Source organism: Ammodytes marinus, assembly GCF_949987685.1.
Source record: "Ammodytes marinus genome assembly, chromosome: 7".
NCBI classification, from domain to species: domain Eukaryota; kingdom Metazoa; phylum Chordata; class Actinopteri; order Uranoscopiformes; family Ammodytidae; genus Ammodytes; species Ammodytes marinus.
Genome location: NC_137211.1, coordinates 16800210 through 16822045, shown reverse-complemented (window position 1 = coordinate 16822045; position 21836 = coordinate 16800210). Strand labels below are relative to the sequence as shown.

The following is a 21836-nucleotide window of genomic DNA, read 5'->3' as shown; positions in this document are numbered from 1 at the left end:
ACGCTGCTAACATGTTGTCACCATGATGCTGCTAACATGCCTTTTCTCAGTGAGTTTAGCTAATTAGCAATAGCAGATGATATTATTTGCTGAGAATGTGATTTAATAAGAGTTGATGATAAAGCTTTAATTGAACAGCTTTCTGTGTGTTCTAAAAAATTTTTTCAACAAATGGAATATGACAAAATAACTTTACACTATGCAATATATGCATCAACTAAATCAGATTAAGGCCTAAATGGAACTGATTAACCTATTGCAGCATTTATTAATGAATTACCACCATTTTAAAACGTTTAACACCTGCCAATTAGATTTTTCAGTCTGGCAACCCAACAATTTGTCATCCTGGGCTTTTAACTGATCCCAAATACTTACAAACTGATTTATTAATCATTAATAAAGCCATTAATTAGCGCACACAAATTGAAAATGTTAATGTATTCGCAGGATAATTTCTGGATTATTAAACTTTAAATTTTAACGAATTTCAGATTTATCCGCTAAATGTTCACTGCTTGTGCTTTTGCATGTAATTGGCAAATGTAGCAAGTGGATGCGAAATGTAAATGCCATAGGAAGATAGCCTACAGTAGCCTAACTGGTAGCCTATTTTTATTTTGCCGTGTGGTGACTTGGTGACTGTTTCGAGGAGGTAGGCCTATAGTGGTGGGCGGACGGAGGGAGGCTGTCGCTTTAAGAGGTCGTTGCATGGTGAAGCTAGTGATTTTCCACTCAAACTGATATTACACGCACAGCGGCTCGTAGAAACAATGGTCTCATGCAGATAATTGTTTCACTCAGCTTGTAGGCAACAGAACAAGGAACAACAGGCTGCTTAGTAAAAAAAAAAAAAAAAAAAAACGAGGACAGGTAAACTGCATCTTCTTTACATATCAAGGTAGTGATTGATAATAATGTTTTATTTAAAAAACTGCATGACAGAATAGTAGAAAAACTATAGTAGGCCAGTTTTTAAACGTTGTTTTTCTTATAGTCTAATTTTTTTTTTGTTTTTTGTTTTTTTTTACACTATGTTACATATAGTCAGACCTGTGTGTCACCGTGCTTTGATCTTTATCAGTAGGCCTATGCGTGCTGCTTTTATTTTTTAATCTCCGATATATAAACAGATCACATTTGCTCTCTTCTTCTTTGGCATGATTCTGTGTCCTACTTATTTCCATAATGCTACTGCCTAAAAAGAAAGAATACAACTTGAACCACGCTTTGATAAATATAACTACTTCAGCAAATAATGTTTTTGAAATAAAACGCTGGCCTTTGAACTCGGTTTCCTGGGTTTATATTTGATAAGAAGTGTTCCGTTTTTCTCTCTGATCTTATTTTTTTTGGACGTGATGCGTTCAGGCGCGCCTGGGTTTAAGAGACATATGATGAGTGAGGGGGAAATATGTTTGTGTTCTCCTGCAGGCACCGTATGCACCTTAACCCACCACACCCACAAGTCATCCACTAAATGAATGAATGCATTCTGTGAATTAATTAAAGTTAATGCTCCCAATAGACCCAAGTCTGCTGAAGAACTAAGATGTTTACTAGCTTAACTCTTCTGCTTAGTAGCACATACTTAACCTACTTCTTCTGTGTCTACACCCTGTCCGGTGTATGATTGATTAACGTGTGTCCTTACCCCAGTCCCTCCCAGCTTGATCAAATTTGAAGGGTCGCTAGGTCGGGTAGGACTATCTTTTTGTTTTTTGCTGCGGGCCTGGGACATGGCCTGGGACCATATCAGCTGTCTGTGAGGAGTTTCCTGAGGGTTCCGTGTGAAATATTTGGTGGTTTATTAATACTAAAAATACATTTACAGTGGTTATGTGACTTTACAGAATTAATCGTTAAATATTACAGTATAAAGTGAGCACATGATAGAAAAACAAAGTTTGGATTTTTTTTGTCGCTTTATCAATTCTATTCAAACTGTTAGCATAATTTAATATAGGTCTGCTAGCATGGCGAGACCAGGCTGATGTCGCGTGAGCTTCCCATTAGTTTGTCTACCACAGATCAGTCTGGCCTTTCTCCAATCTCCGTAGGGAGGAGCCAGGCCCCGTCCGTCAGTGGAAGTCAGACAGTGATTGGTTCATGTAGTTGTTGATGTCAACATGGATCGACGAATAAGCTCGTGAGATATAGCTGCCTGGTCTCACGAGGCTTGATAGATGACTAGATGAACCAATCAGAAGCCAAATTCCACTATAAGGGGAGAATGTTAGTTCTGAATGCGGGTCCTGATTGGCCCCGTCATTTTTTGACCGGGCTCCTCCTCATGGAGATTGGAGAAAACAATTGTGAAGCTTGCGTGAGATCAGGCTGGTCTCACCAGGCTATTGATAGGACGCAAATGAAACTGGTTCTCTTACAATAGATTAAATGCCGTATATCAAGGGTTACATAATAACCAAAATGGTATACAGAGCATGACAGTGACCATAATATGAACGATTATGTTGTTGTGTGAAGTAAAGAGGTGTCAAAGGTGTGTGTGTGCGTGCGGCTGTGCGCGTGCAGTTTGACATCAGCTGACCCTTGTCTCCCGTTGAATCCTCCAGAGGAATTTTTCTGTTTTTAATTAACACTCGAATGCCACCGTTTGCCGGCCATTGAGCACTCTCGGAGTAGTGAATGGTATCTAAACAGACCATGGACGAGCAGAGGAGACGCATAGCCTTATTTGGAATTGTTATAAGCTGATACTGCACTCGTTTACATTTCCAAGATAACAAGCCACATGTCATGAAAGAATGAAGGAAGGTCAACTGAAAAATGGCCTGCATGCAAGGAATTAGTAACAGCATATGCGTGTATAAGAATAGTTTTCACACAGAGATGATTCAAAGTGCCGCGGGTGTGTTATGAGGGGCTTTTTATGAAAGTGTTCCTCATGTTTGATTTGTTTCAAACAGTTAAGATGAAGACCTTTAACTGCATTCCGCCTTCAGTTCATCCATTTGTACAATATCATAATTCAAGACCAACCCCCAGTGTTGGACCAGCACAGCCTTTCTTCTCCTCTGACTTGTCCTCTGTGTCTCCAACATGAATAAGGTGTGTGTGTGTGTGTGTGTGTGTGTGTGTGTGTGTGTGTGTGTGTGTGTGTGTGTGTGTGTGTGTGTGTGTGTGTGTGTGTGTGTGTGTGTGTGTGTGTGTGTGTGTGTGTGTGTGTGTGTGTGTGTGTGTGTGTGTGTGTGTGTGTGTGTGTGTGTGTGTGTGTGTGTGTGTGTGTGTGTGTGTGTGTGTGTGTGTGTGTGTGTGTGTGTGTGTGTGTGTGTGTGTGTGTGTGTGTGTGTGTGTGTGTGTGTGTGTGTGTGTGAGACCCCCCTACACCGCTTGGCTGTGTATATGTTTGTGGGCAGGGAGTACTGTAGTGGGAAGTGGAAATTTACTGTCTCCCACGTTGGTACCTGAGTTGCCTGTCACAGCAGGGCTGCATCCAATCTCCACTGTGGATTTAATTGTCTTTAGCCAAGGGGCGGGCCCTGCTGTCGGCTCCACTTCTTGTGACCCGTGTCGGCATAAAGGCATTCAGTACAGAGGAATGGTGACAGCTGAGCGAGAGGAACTCTATACATAGTCGCAGCCATGAAGGAAATGTAAGTTTTTGTTTTTCAACGGCTTTAATTGGAAATCTGCGCGTATGTAGTCAAGTTTTTCTGGAGGAAAGGGCTTTCAAAAAAATCCAATGCCTAGGTTGGATATGGTCTATTTGTATGCTGAAAGGTTAAGTAAATAGTGAAAGACTGGAAAGAGTATGGGATTTTCCAACCCAACATCAGAGAGGATTATAGTTGTTATAATGTGAGATATAATGAGATGTTTGTTTGTTTTGTTGTATAAGTTTAACAAGTTGTATAAGGAATTGGCAGTGAAGCATGTCTAGGTTTAATCCCAAAGGACAGTTTTCCTTTAGTCTTTACTGGCGGACAGACAGCCTCCTATCACCAGGACGACAGGTGAAAGCATACGCTGAGCACACAAGAGTAGAAGAGCGGGGATAGGGGATATAGAGGCACTGAGAAACGGGATAGGAAACAGAGTGGGCAAGAACTGACCCAGTTATGTAAGGAGCACTGCGAATGCAAAGTGGTTCAAGTTGACTCGTCATGCATAACAGGAAGAGTGGAACCGCCAGAAAATGTTGGTTGGGACGCGGTTTGCATGAAGGGGGGGATGGAGGGGCTGCTGTTCAAATGTTGATAAGCGAAGAGACGCATAGCAGGAACGTGAACTTCATCAAGGTTTACACTTTGTTTTCAGAGAGAACAGATCTAAAGTTAATGTGTTGGAGGCTTGACACTTGTCCGTACAACTTGTTCTTTTGTCAGAGCGTTCTGAATTCAAGGGGGAAGTGTCCACTGCCGCTGTGGAGGCTTCATCTCTTAAAAGGAGAGGAAACCCTTAGTAGAGGTGTTCCAGTTAATCTCACCTCTTACGATTTATTGCAGCCCTGTCATTGTTCCTCTTTTGTTGCTTATTGTATGCCAGCTGGAAGCTTCAATCACTTTCACTCATGACATTTTTTTCCTGTCCTGTAAGGGTTTCTTTTCTCCCCCTTAGCTCATGCGGGGGAATAGGATACCTTGGTCTGTCATGTCTTTCTGTGGCAACGCAGTTAACAGTGTAAACACTCGAGTGAACTTAAGCTGCCGTACCTTCCAGCCAATATTTCCCAGAGGGATATCTTCCTCTCTAAATTTGGATTACGGTGGGCTACCTTGTTGCTGATGTGGATAGCATGAGAGAAAGTTAAACGGAAACTTTCCCTGAGTATCAAGCAAGGTCTTAAAAGCGTGTATCGTTTCAAAACATTCCCCTTCCTTTTTCCCTTCCGCGACAATGTGCCCCCCTCTGAGCATGAGAACCCACACTAAAGGGAGAGGAAAACACAAGTACATGTGCAGCTAATTGAAAACAATGGTCTGAACGTGCACATTTTGTCAACAAGGTGGTTGGATTGATTTAGCAGTGAATGACAATGCAAAAGGCCTTTGCCCTATGCAGTGCAAATCGGATACCCAAACATTTCCCTAGTCTGAATGACCTCCATGCATCAGTTGTTCAGATTAGCAAGATTAGCAACGTAACACCGCATGGCGTGTACTCAGTGGTCACACCGAAAGCTGTAACGCAATCAGGACACAGCATTATCTCTCTAATGCTCCTCCCTATCTGTTTCTAATCCCGCTCACCTCTCTCTCTCTTTGGCTTTGTCTCTCTCCATCTTGCTTGTCTTTTTCCTTATTTATTTGTTTTTGCCGTCCACAGCATGGCACAAAAAGAGAAGCTCCAATGCCTGAAAGACTTCCACAAGGACACCCTGAAACCTTCACCGGGGAAGAGCCCAGGTACGCGGCCCGAGGACGAGGCGGAAGGCAAGGCCCCTCAGAGGGAGAAGTGGGCCAGTAAGCTCGACTTTGTCCTGTCGGTGGCCGGAGGCTTCGTCGGATTAGGGAACGTCTGGCGTTTCCCTTACCTTTGTTATAAAAATGGTGGAGGTAGGCAGAGGGCGGAACAACATAATGCCAGTGTTAAGACAAAAACAAATCTGAGTGTTCAGCATACTCATTCCTGTATCCATTACCCAGGTGCATTTCTCATCCCCTATACCATCTTCCTGTTTGGGGGTGGACTGCCTGTGTTCTTCCTGGAGGTTGCACTGGGCCAGTACACCTCAGAAGGAGGGATCACCTGCTGGGCCAAACTCTGCCCCATCTTCACTGGTCAGTCTGAGCACACACACACACACACACACACACACACACACACACACACACACACACACACACACACAGATAAATAGAGGCTCTGCGCAAATTATCCCCGACAAGGTTGTTTAATATTTAACACTGAGTAAAAGCCTCAATTGATTTAATATCTCATTCAGCATTCCTCACTTTCCTCACTCCGCATTATGTTGTGCTGAGGTGCCCCACCTCCCTCCCAATGTCATGAGTCTAGTCTTCCTTCAATAGGCTGCTTCTCATAGTGTGTACGACAGGGATCGAGGAGAATGACTGATATTATTGTCCTTTGATTCCAGGGTCATCCACACACACACACACACACTAACACACTAACACTTCATGCTAGAAGGTGCTCAAAAACATATGGTCATACTAGAAGTTGCAGACTTGATGTTATTGGTTACCATGGAAACAGACTAAGAAAACATGGAGTTGCTGGGCAATGGTTACAGTCCCACGCAGAAGTTCTGCATGGAAAATTTGTTTTCGTTGACGGGGAGCTGCAGTGTGTCAGCCTGTGATCCGCATGAACCAACTGATACTTAAAGACACTCTAGGTCCTCGTGTTGCTTTGCTTAGGTGTAGCCCCTCTTCCTCTGAGTGACAGCTGTGGACAAGCACAGAGGCACCGCACCCTCAGCAGCTGCCACGGTGCCCTTACTCATGTTCACACGCCGGACGGGACTTAAAAAGAGAGGAAACCGTGCAGCACCGGATCTCTAGCAGCTGTTGACGGTCTCCAATATGCACAGAGCGCTGAGACTGCTGTCTGTCCATCTGGCGCAGTGTCTGGCATGGCCGAGAAAGTATCGCTAAACCAGCCAATCCGCCTATCCCATTGTTCCCTCCACTGCCTTCATGTGGTTTTATCACAAGAGGAAGTCATGACTGAACTCCCTGCACACCAAAGCACAATCGAGTGTGCGCAAACGTACACATAAACACACCCACCTGCCACAGCATTGACTTGATCAGTTTGCATCGGGTACGTGGGAACGAAGAGGTGGGGGTGACAGAGATGATGAGTTTAAAAATACTCTAGAGCGGTGGAAGAGGGGATTTCTATGTCCAGATTTGTGGCAAAGTCAACTAAAAATAGTGTAATAACACTAAGGGCATTATAACAATGGATAGTGGAATGGAGAAGTGCCCTGAGTCTCCACCTCTCTCAATCAGTTGATATTGTGTACATAAAGCATCAATGTTTTGCTGCCCTCTCTGGTTGAAAGTTTCAAATCTGTTTACCCTTAACGTCACAATACGTAGGTGTGATTATTTGTAGCTAGGGCTGGGTATTGGTAAGGACTATGCGATACGGTACGCATCAGGATTCGTCCCAAAATAATTGTTCATGATACATTGTGAATTGGATGCATATTGCGATACACAGTATTGCGATATTCGGTTTTGTATTTGGAAGGGGCCGCTCCAATGTTGGCAGCGAGGTGAAAAGTTAAACCACTAAAGGTCTGAAAAACACATGATTTTTTTTTTTTTTTTAAGATATTTTTTGGGCATTTTTATACTTTATTGATAGTGCAATGAGACAGAGGTGAAATGGGGCAGAGAGGGGAGTGACATGCAGAGAACGACCGCGGGCGGGAATCGAACCCGGGTCTGCTGCTGGGCTCGGCCCGGGAGGGGGACGCCTTACCAACTGAGCTAAAGGCGCCCCCAAAACACATGATTTTAAGCTGCTGTACAGCAAGCTATAATAAATATTTGTGCAACAGTAGATCATATGACTACTTGTTCGTGAAAAGTGCTGTTTGTAGAGATGAAAGCGAGTAATATCACACAAATCCCCAGTTCCCCTCAGCTCTAAATAGCTTCATAGCTCATTGTTTTTGCTCAAATCAGCTAGCTCTTACTTGCACAGCATCAGATATTTCCCTCTGGAGTTGGTGGAGACCAAAAAGGGAGCGCATATTGGACTAATAGGCCACTGTTTGCTATTGAGTTCCCCAGATCAACTGAAGAGGTGATGATGTGCCGCTGTTCATCACACTTTCTTGGACGATATCTTGAGCTGTCCTTCTTTTCTGCAGGTATTGGCTACGCCTCTTTTGTGATCGTATCTCTGCTGAACGTCTACTACATCGTGATCTTGGCCTGGGGACTCTACTACCTAATCCAGTGCTTTCAGACAGATCTCCCCTGGGCAAAATGCAAGCAGCCCTGGAACACTGAATTCTGTGTAGAGGACACAGTCCGCAAGAACAAGACCTTGTGGCTTGCAGCCAACATTACCAACTTTACCTCCCCCGTCACTGAGTTCTGGGAGTGAGTAGTCGCTAACAGACACACACACACACACACACATGACATGAATATACTGAAGTCACCGCACCTCTTTATCTTGCTTGTGTAAATATGTTTGATCAAACACGATTCTTACAAAATTCACAGTTTACTATTGATTCTCTACCAGTGTGTTATAATCTTTATTTGTACTGCACCCTTTCTCAAAGTTTATTTTAGTTGTCAAACTATACTGAAATATGTCATACCTCACTCTTTTTCATGCCCATTTGCTTTGTTAGATGTCTTAAATGTAAAGGCAATTCAATGAGAAGTGTTAATGAAGCATAAGACACTTCAATGTTTGAGCCTGAAATTCCAAAAACTCTTTTCATAATTTTTTATTTATTCAAAAATAAAAGCACAGAGAGAACAAGTCATGTGTCTTTCTGTTTTCCACTTTTTATTGTCCTTTTAGTTAGTCTCTCGTGGTCATCATGGTCTATGCTCCCCACATAACAATATGTCCTTGGGTGTGTTTGAAAATGTAACCTCTTCTCCTTCCCAAGTCCCATTAACCTATTCTGTGCCTGTGTTTTCTCTGCAGACGCAACGTCCTGAGCATCTCCTCTGGGATAGAGGACATTGGGCCAGTAAAGTGGGACTTGGCCCTGTGTCTCCTGGCAGTGTGGATTATCTGCTTCTTCTGCATCTGGAAGGGAGTCAAGTCCACTGGGAAAGTGAGTGCTGAGGCGTAAACACATCCTGTACTTATTGTGTTGCCTGGATGCTGTTTGGCCTTTTACTTTTTGTCCCAACAAGTCAGTGACAAAAACGCTGTTGCTCAGAGAAAACCCACGCGCTTGGAAGGCAGTTAATTTGGTTGATTTAGAGACACAAGCCTCTGTTCTGTCCTGGAACTTACTTATTGGCCAGACTCACTGACTGCCGCTCCTGAGCCCGCTCTCTGTTTTTTGTTAGCGCCGAGGACAGAAGCTGGGCCAGAGCCAAAGTAGGAACTCTGAGGAAAATATTAACTCTGTTAGCAACCATTTGTGGGTTTTTTCCTCTATTTTATGCACACTTAATTGTTGTGATTGGTGAGCCTTAAAGTGATGACAGTTAATCTTTTACAAGATTGTTCATCAGACCTGAAAACTGTGAACATTACTTGGGGTTAGAGGGAAATTGTTATAAGATAAAAGGAAAAATGTCCCTGCAGTTAGAAAAACAACATGGAACTTAAATGGGAAGTAGTGTTTGTCGTGGAAGTTTTTTAATCAGTTAAACCTTGTGGGAATAAATTAACTGAAACTTCTCAACATTTACGTATTTAATAAAAGTAGATAAAACAAACAGAAATCAAAATTCGATTCAGCTGAAAAGGGTCAGACCACTCTTCCCATGAATGAGGGTAGGAGGAATGACAAACATCACTTCAAACTTACAGCCTCATGCAGTTAAATGTGTTTACATCTGTTGAATCAGTTGAAGTGGCAACACAAATACACTCAGTTGGTAAACACATTATAGAAAAACGTTTTTACATGTTAAGTCATAAAACAATTAAACTCTTGATGAACTCTTTAGGAGCTGTTTTCCAAAAACATTCTTTATTGCCCACCCCTTGTAAATGGTACTTAACTAACAGAAGGTTTGAACATTATACAATTCACAGATGTCTAAGTAAAACATCACTGGAAATAATTCTCCCGTCACAGTGTTAACCCTATTATACTTTATCTCACGGACGATGGGTCGTTATAGTGGTTCAGTGTTTTGGCTAATCATTTCTTCGTCCTGTCTAGGTGGTGTACGTAACGGCAACTTTCCCGTTTGTGATGCTGATTGTGCTGTTGGTGCGTGGAGTGACCCTGCCTGGTGCGTCTGAAGGGATCAAATTTTACCTTTACCCTAACCTGACCCGCCTGCAAGATCCAGAGGTAGGATCGTAGAACTCTTCTTCTCCTCTTTTGCTTTAATTCCCCCATCAAATGTATGCCTCCAGGTAATTGATTTTTGATTTGATTTGATTTAGTTTATTTCAGACATCCACATACAAAACAAAATGAAAAGCATGGAAATACAATAAATATGCCTGAAAAGGAGCAGGAAGAAGTATACACTTATTTAATCCTACCCCTTTCCTTAAAAAAAAAAAATTAAAAATCAAAATATTTATTAAATAAAAAAAAATAAAATAAAAATAAAAATAAAAATAAAAAATAAAATAAAATAAAACAAAAACAACAATTATATTCGCTTCTCTTATCTATATTCTCTGTACTATTGGCGATACTATATTTGCCAATTACATACAACTTAATATACTATACATTTTTTATATTTTATATATTTATATAATGCATATATCTATATTTATATTTATAAACAATCAATATATTCATATATACATACATATCTATACAATCAGTATATATATATATATATCCATATAATTATAATTACCCTCTTACTTCACACCCTCATCCCTGTACCTTATGAAAATCATTGCTTTGAACCTTTTTTTAAACTGGATCATGTCTGGACATTGCTTTAGCTCCGTGCTCATCCCATTCCACAGTTTCACACCCCCAATTGAGATGCAATGACATTTTAAAGTCGTGCGTACCGCCAGTGTCTTAAAGTTTAACTGTTGCCTCAAATTGTAACCCCCCTCTCGGTCAAAGAAAAGTTTTTGTATGTTACCTGGTAGCAGTTTATTTCTAGCTTTGAACATGATTTGTGCAACTTGATATTCAACCAGGTCATTGAACTTTATGATACGGGAATATGAAAAGAGGAGGTTGGTGTGAACATAATATCCAGCTTTATTGATTATTCTTATGGCTCGTTTTTGAAGTGTGACTAGTGGTTGCAGTGAGCTTTTGTAAGTGGTCCCCCAGACCTCCACACAGTAATTTAAATAAGGTAAGATCATTGAGCAGTAAAGAGTATGCAATGATTTGTGATCCAATATATGCTTTGCTTTACCCAGGACTGAGATGCTTCGTGACAGTTTAGATTTAACATGTTTTATGTGAGGTTTCCAGCATAGCTTGTGATCTATTGTCACACCCAGGAATTTATTTACATACACTCTTTCAATATTAACACCATCTATCTTGACATTTACATCACTATTTAAATTACAATTTCCAAACAACATGATTTTTGTTTTGCTTAAATTCAATGATAATTTATTATTGTCAAACCACCTTTTTAATTTGCTCATTTCAGATGTAATTGACTCTGAAGAATAAAAGAAGAGTTTGTCATTTTAGGACAAAAACACGCTTATTTGCGCTCTTGCAGAGAGTTGGATGAGAAGATGAATACCACTCTCCTGTCTTTTGGGTAAACGTGTATGTACGGTTAGCTTAGATTAGCATTTTTTTTTAAAAAGGAAACGGCTAGCCTGGCTCTGTCAAAAATTAACAAAATCTACCTACCAGCGTCTCTAAAGCTCACAAATTAGTTTGACATAACCTTGACTAAAACTGCAATGTGTCGATTTTACTCTTTTGTTTTTGTTTGGATAAAAAAGAACAGATATAATACAGTACATGATGTTCTGACATCTCACAAAGTTAAGGGTGTATTTAATTTGAACGTTTGTATTCTTTGTGGAAACCTTTGGATGTGGAAATTGTTGTGCCTGTTGTTCGACAACCCCTCTTCCTCTGTCTCCTCAGGTGTGGATTGACGCGGGGACCCAGATTTTTTTCTCCTACGCCATTTGCCTGGGAGCCATGACATCACTGGGAAGCTACAACAAATACAGATACAACTGCTACAGGTGAGCTGGGTTTCCACTGGAGGTGGGGGGGAGTGGGACTGTAGAAGTGACAGCAACTTGTGTCAGAGACGGTTGCGTGAAAAGAAAATGGGAACTTGGGTTCCGCCTGTATTCATTAACAACCTCCATGACATATGTGTGACATAGGGACTGTTTGCTGCTGGGAGGCCTCAACAGCGGTACCAGTTTTGTGTCTGGCTTCGCAATATTTTCCGTCCTGGGCTTCATGGCACAAGAACAAGGGGTGGACATTGCCGATGTGGCAGAGTCAGGTACGAGGGTCCAAGGTGATGGCAGCAGTGATGGTGGGCGCTGTTGCCAAGAGAAAAAAATAAGAGAGGGACAATTGGAAAACTTGTCAAAAGAGTCATAGCAAATTCTCAACGAGGAAAAGCATTACCTAAATAATTTGTTCAAGCCTTGGAAACGATGATGCTGAAATATAGAGGTATCGGCAATTGCACACTCCTTGTAGTAAAGCCCCCAAAGAAACATAATTGTTACTTTTACAGTGTGAAATTCGTTCCACCTTTTTCTGAGGAAAGATCTCATTGCTTTGGTCAAGTGCTGTGTGTGTTAAACAATGAACCTGCGGTGATAAAGTGCTCCTGCACTGGGCTACCATCATTATTAGAGGTGTTCAATGGCACCAGATGTCTTCATGTCCCACACTCAACCTGCTCATGCCATTTAGTAGCTTTACATCACAATGTGCAGGGGGACATTGCTAAGAAGATTGGCATTGTACTGTATGTATTCTACTGTATGTCCACTGGCCCCCTGATGTGATATTTCTCACCAGCAGCACCGCACTGTAAGCCCAGTTTCTGTTAACAAGCTTTGGATCTCCTGAGGTGGACGTCACCGCTTTCTGATTATGCCTTCCCTTTTCTTTACTCTTTGTGGAGTTTGAAGGAGATGCATCTTCTTTCAGCATGCTCGCTCTGTTCAGCTAAAATCAAAGTCTTGCTATCTCTTTCTATTAAACTTGAACACAGTCATGTGAAATCAAACTACAAGTGTATGACAATGACAGTGATTCTGTGACTGTATGTTGGTGTGTACACACGAGACGTTCCTGCATATACGAAAAACACAGAGCCCAAACTACTGTACTTAAAATGTCTTTTTCATAGATAAAAGTCCTCGATTTGATCAGCTGTACAATTGAGGCACTAGTTGATGTGATTTCTGACTTTGTGCCTAATCTTCTTATTATATCTGGAGGAAATTGTTTATGGCCGCCGCTTCGCCAAAATCCTTATCTGCATTGTGTAGATTAGAATAGGTTCACCTTTATGGTTATAGCACATAATAAGTACACGTGCAAACAAATACAGTAGCACTACACCAGATAATGCACACAGTAGCAAAAGTACATATAGAGATATTTAAACAGGGTAGTCTAGATACATATAAAGCAGCAATGATATGTCAGTGTGGAAACTACATAAACAGAACTTAGTGACTAGAACGGCTGTGGAATGGTTTGGTTAAATGATGTACAGCATAAACCGTAAGTGGTTATGTAATATGCTTAGTGTTAAAGAGACAGAATGTTCAGTTGTCCTGGACGTAAACACATACAGGACACTGCAGCATGAAGAGAACAGCCACCACAGAATAAACACTTAATCCAGTTAAATTGACCCCATGTCTTTCAATTGTTGGAGCTATTAGAACATATGTCCTGTGGATTATTGGCAGTGCCAGACCAGCGCTCAGCCTCGCTTAGTTTAATCGTTACATTATATATTTTTCCAATATCCCCTTGTGTCGTCCGAGCTGAAATATCGATAGAAATGTTAACTCTGTCCTCTCCCCCTTCTCCCCCATCCCCACTATGTTGTCCTTCCAGGTCCCGGTTTGGCCTTCATCGCCTACCCTAAAGCTGTGTCCATGATGCCTATGCCCACCCTCTGGGCCATCCTCTTCTTTATCATGCTGCTGCTTCTGGGCCTCGACAGCCAGGTCAGTATTCCCCAGCTGCAGTCACTCTGGTGTCAAAGTTATGGTGCTCTGCTCATTCAGTTTTCACACAGACACCTCCTAACTCCCATGGGTTTAGCACATTTAGTATCTTTCTAATCCACATCTCCAAGGTATCAAATAACTGGCGGGAAAAGCAGCCCACAAATACATTTTACTAGTGCACTCTCCTGCATTATGCAAAGATAAAATGGCCTTTTTATACCATGTAATACCAGAAATTATGTTCTTTAGTAGTGGATGGACGCTTGCCAAACATGAAGTCAGTACAGTAAGACGTTTAAGTAGCTAGCATTCAGCCCTTCTAGCTCTGATAGAAGGCAGGCAGAGCTTTGATTAAGATGAGATAATCTGAGGAGACAAAACACAAGTGTACACCCGAGGGGATTCTCCGGCTATATCACATTTCCTGCCTCCCAGTGTAATTCTACTCCTGTGCTAACTCAGTCCTACACATGCCCGGCTACTCAACTCTGCCAACTGTGATATCAAGCCGATGGTGTAAACCTGAGTACATGTAAATTCTTTTTTTGAGTGCAGCTATTTCCATGGGATAAATGGTGCCAGTGACCGTGCGTTTGTGTGGGTGCCTTTTATTGACCATAAATTTAATGCAGAATGTGTAGCCCTGAATGCTATATATTGTTACCGTCGCTCACACATACATGCCACTGCAATGTATGGGGTTTTTGTTTGGTTATCATGCAACAGAGTAGCATGTTCTTGTTGCGTGAAGACAGCAAACTTTGACGAATGGGAACTATTTCATAATTCTGTTATGACACGGAGTGGCTTATGAGGCAATGCAGAGACACTGGGGAGTAAGACGAGGGACACGGAGACAGTGATTCACTGTTGTCTTGTTTCTGTTGTGTCTTGGTAGCAACAAACCAGTGCTGCAGAGAGGAGCCCTGTTTAAAGTCTCATTACTGGCCAACAAAGACTGCTCTCATGCTCTAATCACTGGTTTGTGGAGGAAAAGCAAGAGCTGCATGTACACAGAAAGAGACATAGATTCTTTGTATTGTTTGCCCTCTGATAACTAAATAGTTGCTTTTGTCCCCGCAGTTTGTTGAAGTGGAAGGACAGATCACCTCTATTGTGGACCTATATCCTGGGGTCCTCAGGAAGGGTTACCGGCGTGAGATCTTTATAGCTGTGATGTGCTCCATAAGCTATCTCCTGGGACTCGCCATGGTAACAAAAGTAAGTTCAACCCACAGCCACTCCACGGAACCTCTGAGCTCTGACTTTCTTCTACTGCTTATCCTGTTTAGAAAAGGAAGAGAGACTCTGTGCATTCGCATCAACGCCAGAGATAACGCTGCAGACTTTTCCACTAGCCAGTCTGCTGCTACATTGTTAGGACCAAATATGGCTTCCTACCACCTTCACCCCTAACATCCTGTGTGTCTGAATGGAACAATTCGGAATGCCATTTTCCGTTTAGCAGTTAACTCTGCTTCAATAACGCTGCAGCACCTGTTGAACTATGCCTCTATTGGAAGGGTGCCAGGCATTCTAGTGCACTGCTTTCAACACCCCCCACCCACTCTGCTTTAATAGCCCCTTCTAACTCTGTAACTTTCTTCTCCTTCAACACACCTCAAAGAGATAATTAATGCAGCTTTTTTTCCTTTTTTTCTAGGGTGGCATGTATGTGTTTCAACTCTTTGACTACTATGCAGCCAGTGGTGTGTGCCTTTTGTGGGTTGCATTCTTTGAATGCATTGCTGTAGCCTGGGTTTATGGTAAGTGAAAACAACTCTATGTGATGGGTTTTTGTTGTGTTGGTCGTTTGCCTAAAGACTTAGATGAAAATGCACAAAAGACCTCTTTGGTGAAAAACAAAGGTGTCATTGTGTTTTTTTTCTACATGTCAGTAGTAAATATGTCCAACTGAATGCAAGGGGCGTGATGAGGGGGGGTTGGCATGGTACTGGTCCCTCGCTAGATTGTGATTGGCTATTCTGGGTTGCCTCCCTCCAGATAACATCTTCCTATTATTAAAAGAAAGAACATTTAGCCTCATGAGAAAAAACCTTCTCAGAATAAAAGCCATACTGTTTCTTCAAAAAACTTTCAATCCTTCTGTGCACCAATCTGAATTTAGCAGTAGGCTATTTGAAACAAAATGAAATGACATTTACAGTAGTTGCAGAGTTACTGGTCCATGTATTCCCATTCCAGTGTTTTATTTAAAGAATATCCACATACATAACGCATAAACTCAGGACTCTTACAGATGATGTAAAAACTGACTGTAATTTCGGCATGGTGAACCGGTCTAAAAATTACAATAACCATGAGCCTTTGACACTGTTGCCATGGAAAAAAGGCCAGTCAGAGATGTGAATTAGAGTGGCAGCTTGAAATGATTTTTAGCTGCAGATTGGGTTTTAGTTTTTTTCGAAATCATAAGCTTACACCCTCTGCCACTGTAAGCAGTGCACGTCAAAGAAAAGCTGTGATTGGATGTTACTGAAATACAACCTGGGAATCTTAGCTAATGTCAAAATCAAGGTTTTATGCACAAATAGTATACTTTACTATAATAAGAGGATCACAAAGGATGCAGCCAGCTGGTTGAGTTTAATTTGTTGGTTTATATATACTATTAATATGATAGTATACACTGTGTGTGTGTGTATACACTGTGTGTGTGTATATAAACAGAATATAATATATAGAGAGTTTAATTATAATATCAAAATAACCAAAAACAACATTTTGTTAACATGCACAAAGGAGCTCAATAACAAACATCAGGCATGTTTACAGCACGGTTGCATAAACACAATTAAACAATGCAATATAACGCATAGTTCACTACAATCAACACCAAGAAAGGATAAATGGTGACCTAGTTAGGCTAAGACCAGCAAAAGCCGAGACTGATTTTACTATACAGTATATGGAACTTAACCCAGTTAAAAAAAAATTCTGCAGTTTATGGCTCACAACACACATAAATGGGCTGTAATCCTGCCAGTCCCCGAGGGTAGATATGAAAGTCATTCAACAATAACAAAAAATAACACGTGAACAGAAGACGGATGTTATATGATGCATATATATATATTCATGTTATTCTTTATTCTTTTCCTGTGTTGTGTGATAGGAGCTGATAATTTCTACGATGGAATTGAGGACATGATCGGCTACAGACCAAACCCGTGGATGAAATGGAGCTGGACCATAATCACTCCTGTCCTTTGCATGGTGAGAGTTCAGCAGCAGCTTTTTGGAGTGTCTTTTTATTGTGTTGGGAGTCATGTGACATGTTGAAACGTTCAAGGTCACCGAAGGCTACAACTTGTTCTAAAAGGAAGCATGTGTTTATTTCCCAGGGCTGCTTTGTCTTCTCCCTGGCAAAGTACAAGCCTTTGACCTATAACAAGGTGTACGAGTATCCTGACTGGGCCATTGGTATAGGCTGGGTTTTGGCCCTGTCCTCCATGATCTGCATCCCCATGGTGATGGTCATCAAGATCTTACAGTCTGAGGGATCCCTGATTGAGGTGAGCCGACTTCACTTTATGTTTTCGGTGCTTTTAGAGGAATAGTTCAAAATGTGAAGAACGTTCCTTATGCTTATCCTGTACCATACAGTAAATATAAAGCCAGAGTCAGGAGAAGGTTAGCTCAGCTTACGTAATGATTGGAACCAGGGGGAAATTGAAATAGCTAATCTCGCTCTGTCTAAAGGTACCAGAACATACTACCACATCTAAAGGTCATTAATTTAACTAATTATATCTCGTTTATTACATGTGAATAACAGTCAAAGTGTTAAACTGGGTTTGGAATGAGATAGCAGAAGGTTTCAGTAGGCTAGTTTCCGTTAGCATGGTTAGCCTGTCTACATCTACTGTAGGAGAAAGTAAAAAGCTAAAAAGTCCAGCACAACTGTCCTTGGAAACGCCTGTGGTTGCTTATGTTAGGTACCATCAGTTAGCTGCCTTCTATTATAAGGGAAGAACGTAAGGTCAGAACGCAGGCCCTGATTGGCCTGTTCTTTGGCTGCCTTGAAGGCTTCGTTGGGGGGGACAAAACACCCATCAAAATGCGAAGCATAGAGGCAAAACAAATGAAAGCATAATTTTTCCAGTATTGCTTTCTTTAGGTTCCTTTTTAGTATGGACTGAAATGGAATTGATGTGAATTGTTTCCAGTTTTGGAAAATTATTAAAATGGAAAAACATGCCAGTATTATGAGGGCTGCCACTCAATGCTCATGTAAACCTTGGTTGCATAAGGATTCAAAATTGGATACGAAGATGAAATCTGACCCATAGTTTCGGTGTTAAAACTGATACAATAATTGCTGTCTGTGGTTCTATTTGGGCTGTGGCAATCATTTTGAAAAATAATAGCTTGCAGCAACATATTGAAAAAAAGAACAATGAACTAGTTCATTTTTGAACTGTGAACTTAGTTCAACATTTTGAATTATGAACTATGAACTGAACTAGTTCATTTTAAAATGTGTGAACTGAACTTTGAACTAGTTCACATAGATAGTGAGCTTTCCCAACACTGAAAGAGTGCATGGAGTATATATGACAAATATGTTAAAAGGACATGTCCTGGTCAGATTTCAGATGAGAATTACGGTGTTTGCTGTTTTAAATTTGATAACTGTCATGCTGAGACATACATTGTCCCAGTTCCTGACGTTCCTTGGTCTAATAGTTGATTTCCTTCCCTCAGAGGATCAAAGCTGTGGCAGCCCCGGCAAAGTCAGGCGTGAGCTCTCGCCCGAAAGAGTACAACGTGAAGGGCAGCGAGCTGACGCAGCCCCTGGACCCAAACGGGAACAATGGCTTGATGAAGCCCACACACACCATTGTAGAAACAACGATGTGAGCGCTCTCTGTGAGAGGAATAAGATTGATGTGCTTTCTGTGTTATTATCATATTTGCTAACAATGATAATGGTAGGTTTACATCGTCCAATATATTCACGTTAGAGATACTCTGGTTTGATTTCTACGAAGTTATATATTATTGTAATTTTTATTTTTTACTATATCAATATTGTTGATGTTACAATTGTTATTGCTGTAGTTGGCACTGATCTGAATTTAGGCAGTATTTTGAGATAAAACATGTTCAATGTTTACTACCTTTCTTTTGATTCCGGAGAGACAAAGAATTTGCTATTTTTTTGGTGTATTAGAAGAAAAGGGGAAATTCTCACTTAACATAAATTCAAACTAAACAAGTAATTAGGCATGGAAAAGGTAGAAAAACATCTAAACCACCCTCACATGATTGTGGCAGTCTTGAGCTAACTTGTAATCTCTTGTTGTCTCTGTTCATACCTGCAGTGAAAATGAATGTACCACGAGCCACCTCCATCTCTCTGAGTACATATCTGTAACATGTTAAGTGGGAATATGCTGTGTATCAAGTTAATCTTGCTTGACGTCCTTTTAAGTTACAAGTTGAACAAGGCCTTGGCCAACTACTGTGAGAAATGCATTCAGATTCATCCTCAAAAACAGTTGAGACAAAATAATAAAAAAGATAGAAGGAAGAGGAAGTATGGAGAAAAGGGAAGTGGCATTTTTAGAGTATTTGTACACTGCCTGTGTGACTATGGTCAGTCCCAGTGCATTTATTGAAACCTCTCTTTGCACTTTATATGTCGTTTCACATTTATTGTAGTATTTGTTTTCATTGTTGCAAGATATTGCAGTTACATTTGCAATGCATTTCAGGAGGAACTATTTTTAGCTTCTAACTTTTTGATATTGTAAACTTTGATAAACAGTTTCTGGTTGTCTCCCTGCTAAGACAATGGGAAAAAAAGGAGAATAAATCTGACGTTAAACATTCACAATTCAAAATCTCTTAAAAAGTTAGAAGAACTTTCTTCTAAACATCCTGACAAATTTTTCCATCGTGCTCATCATGCTCTGCAGAACTACCACTGGATTCTAGTTTTTAATGTTTAGTCTAGGCATTTGTTTTGTAGAATTTTAATTGTTTGTAAATCACATATGCCTTTTTGTAACAATTTTATACTGTACATCATATAAACCATCACTGATTCATTCATTTTACTGAAAAACTCAAGCAATGTATTTTTTTTCTTTTCTTTTCTACATATCGATAACATTGTGAGCCAGGATTATCAATTTGAAGCAATGGCAATATCAATTTGAAGCAATGGCATTTAATGCTCATTCAAGATGCGCCATCAAATTAAAAACATACCGAAATGTCCAACATTGCAACACCTTGCACAGTCACATTCAAAGTGTTGCTATTCTGGAGCATGTGCAGGAGCCACCAAAGTACTGTACTGCTTTGTCTGTAAAACAAAACAAAAAAATCTTGTGCTACTTGGAAAATCAAGTGTACCAAAGTATTTTTGTCTCACAGTTGTCCCCTTTGAGATGCGCATTGCATCATTCCTATATAGATTACAAATTAAAAAAAAAATCCTTGGACTATATTTGAGTCAGTATTTCTTTTACTCCGTAATATGAATGTCTTCGTTGCATTTATTTGCCATTATTGCTGTGGGAAAATGCCCATCTACTCATCTCACACTTATATATTGTATTACTATTAGTAGCCTATGTGTCAGATATTGGGGTTGAAACAATGATTAAGAAACAGGATTGACATGTTGGAAACTTTAAAATTGCTGCACATTATTGGTTCCTGGTCGACTGGAAGGAAAGGGGAACAGGGCGTGACATTTGGGCATTTTAGAAGAAGCATCTACACTGTATTCAGCCCAAACAACAAGCTAGTTGGCTTTATATCCAATACAGTAGGCTAATGTAAAGTCCACTATGTTGCTGTAAATCCAAAAATTATTAATAAGTTCCTCATTCCCAGATTTGTACCCTTTTCCTTTAAGTGTCCTGTCCCAAAAGTACTTTGTAGTTTACCTATTGTTATTTTGGGAATGTAAAGTCATTTATTCTGTTCCCTCAATCTGAGTTTTGAGAGTTTTTCCACATGCACCCTTTTTTACTTTACCCCTGCAGTTCTATACTGTATATTGTTTTACCAAAATTATTTTAGTTTTCAGGTTCGACTCCCAATACTGCAGGTAGCTAATGTTTACCAAAATATTTACTATTCTGTTTTCCTCTGAAAAGATGAATTATTCCCATGTCCCCCATAGTCCTTGGTTTCTTCCTCTGTAACTTCATAAGCACCAGTTTGAACCAGTAAATACGATGGTACCTAATTCATACAATGAAAATACAGCGTTAATTGTGGTCTGTGTTGTAAGGTGTTGGCAAAACATTTTAGTCTAGTCATATTAATCATGTGCAAAGGCAAAATAGTTGTTTCCTTAAAGGAGACCTAGCATTGCACAGATGATTTAAAGCCTGTATTTCAGCACAATATCATTGTATCCGTCTTCACAGAGATACTGCCCCTGCAGGAATGGCTCCATGCTGGATATCATTACATGTTTTATGTTTCAAGATGACTTAACTACATGCGCTCAGTAGCGTTTAAAGCCTCTAGTCTCAGGTTTGGAGAAAGTCGTTGCATGTGACTTAACCCATTATTCAAACGCTTTTAAGTATTGTTTCCACGAGACCTAGAATGTAAGCAGTGCATTTGATAATTTAACTGCCCCCCCCCCACCCCCACCCCATTCCAAAATCCGCCAAAACTCTCCTGTACAATTCCCAATATATTTTGATTCCACGCCTGAAATAGCTATAGGCCTGTATGTGTTGACCAATGCCACTCACCTCAGCTCATTTACACTTAACCTACATGTTTAGGGTGTCCATCGAGCCATCAATCTTACGCCCCCAAGCAGGTGGTAACTACACTGACATTTCACCCACAAAGATGGCACTGGCTTTTTTGGGCATGTCTCTGGTGTCCAACTGTCCATCCAAAGCCTAGAGCAGGGCAGGGGTCACCAACCTTTTTGAACTTGAGGGCTACTTCATGGGTACTGAGTCATACAAAGGGCACCCAGTTTGATACACTCTTCTGAAATAACAAATTTGCTCAGTTTGCCTTTAGTTATATATTATTATTAATGA

At 40.7% G+C, this 21836-nt stretch overlaps 1 protein-coding gene across 2 annotated transcripts; it reads left to right on the top strand.

Moving 5' to 3' along the window:
• The first annotated feature begins 734 nt into the window (after positions 1-734).
• slc6a6a (solute carrier family 6 member 6a) lies at positions 735-20252 on the top strand. 2 transcript variants are annotated; one of them, XM_080031203.1, is made up of 14 exons: positions 735-873; positions 5290-5519; positions 5610-5744; positions 7817-8051; positions 8617-8749; positions 9818-9952; positions 11705-11808; positions 11956-12080; positions 13667-13779; positions 14866-15003; positions 15446-15548; positions 16919-17019; positions 17148-17318; positions 18511-20252. In XM_080031203.1, exons 2-14 carry the CDS (start codon positions 5291-5293, stop codon positions 18664-18666), a joined length of 1878 nt encoding a protein of 625 aa, XP_079887329.1. In that variant the 5' UTR covers positions 735-873; position 5290; the 3' UTR covers positions 18667-20252. The 2 variants fall into 2 exon arrangements, with proteins under 2 accessions (XP_079887329.1, XP_079887328.1); XM_080031202.1 differs by lacking the exon at positions 735-873 and adding an exon at positions 3537-3617.
• Positions 20253-21836: the final 1584 nt, after the last annotated feature.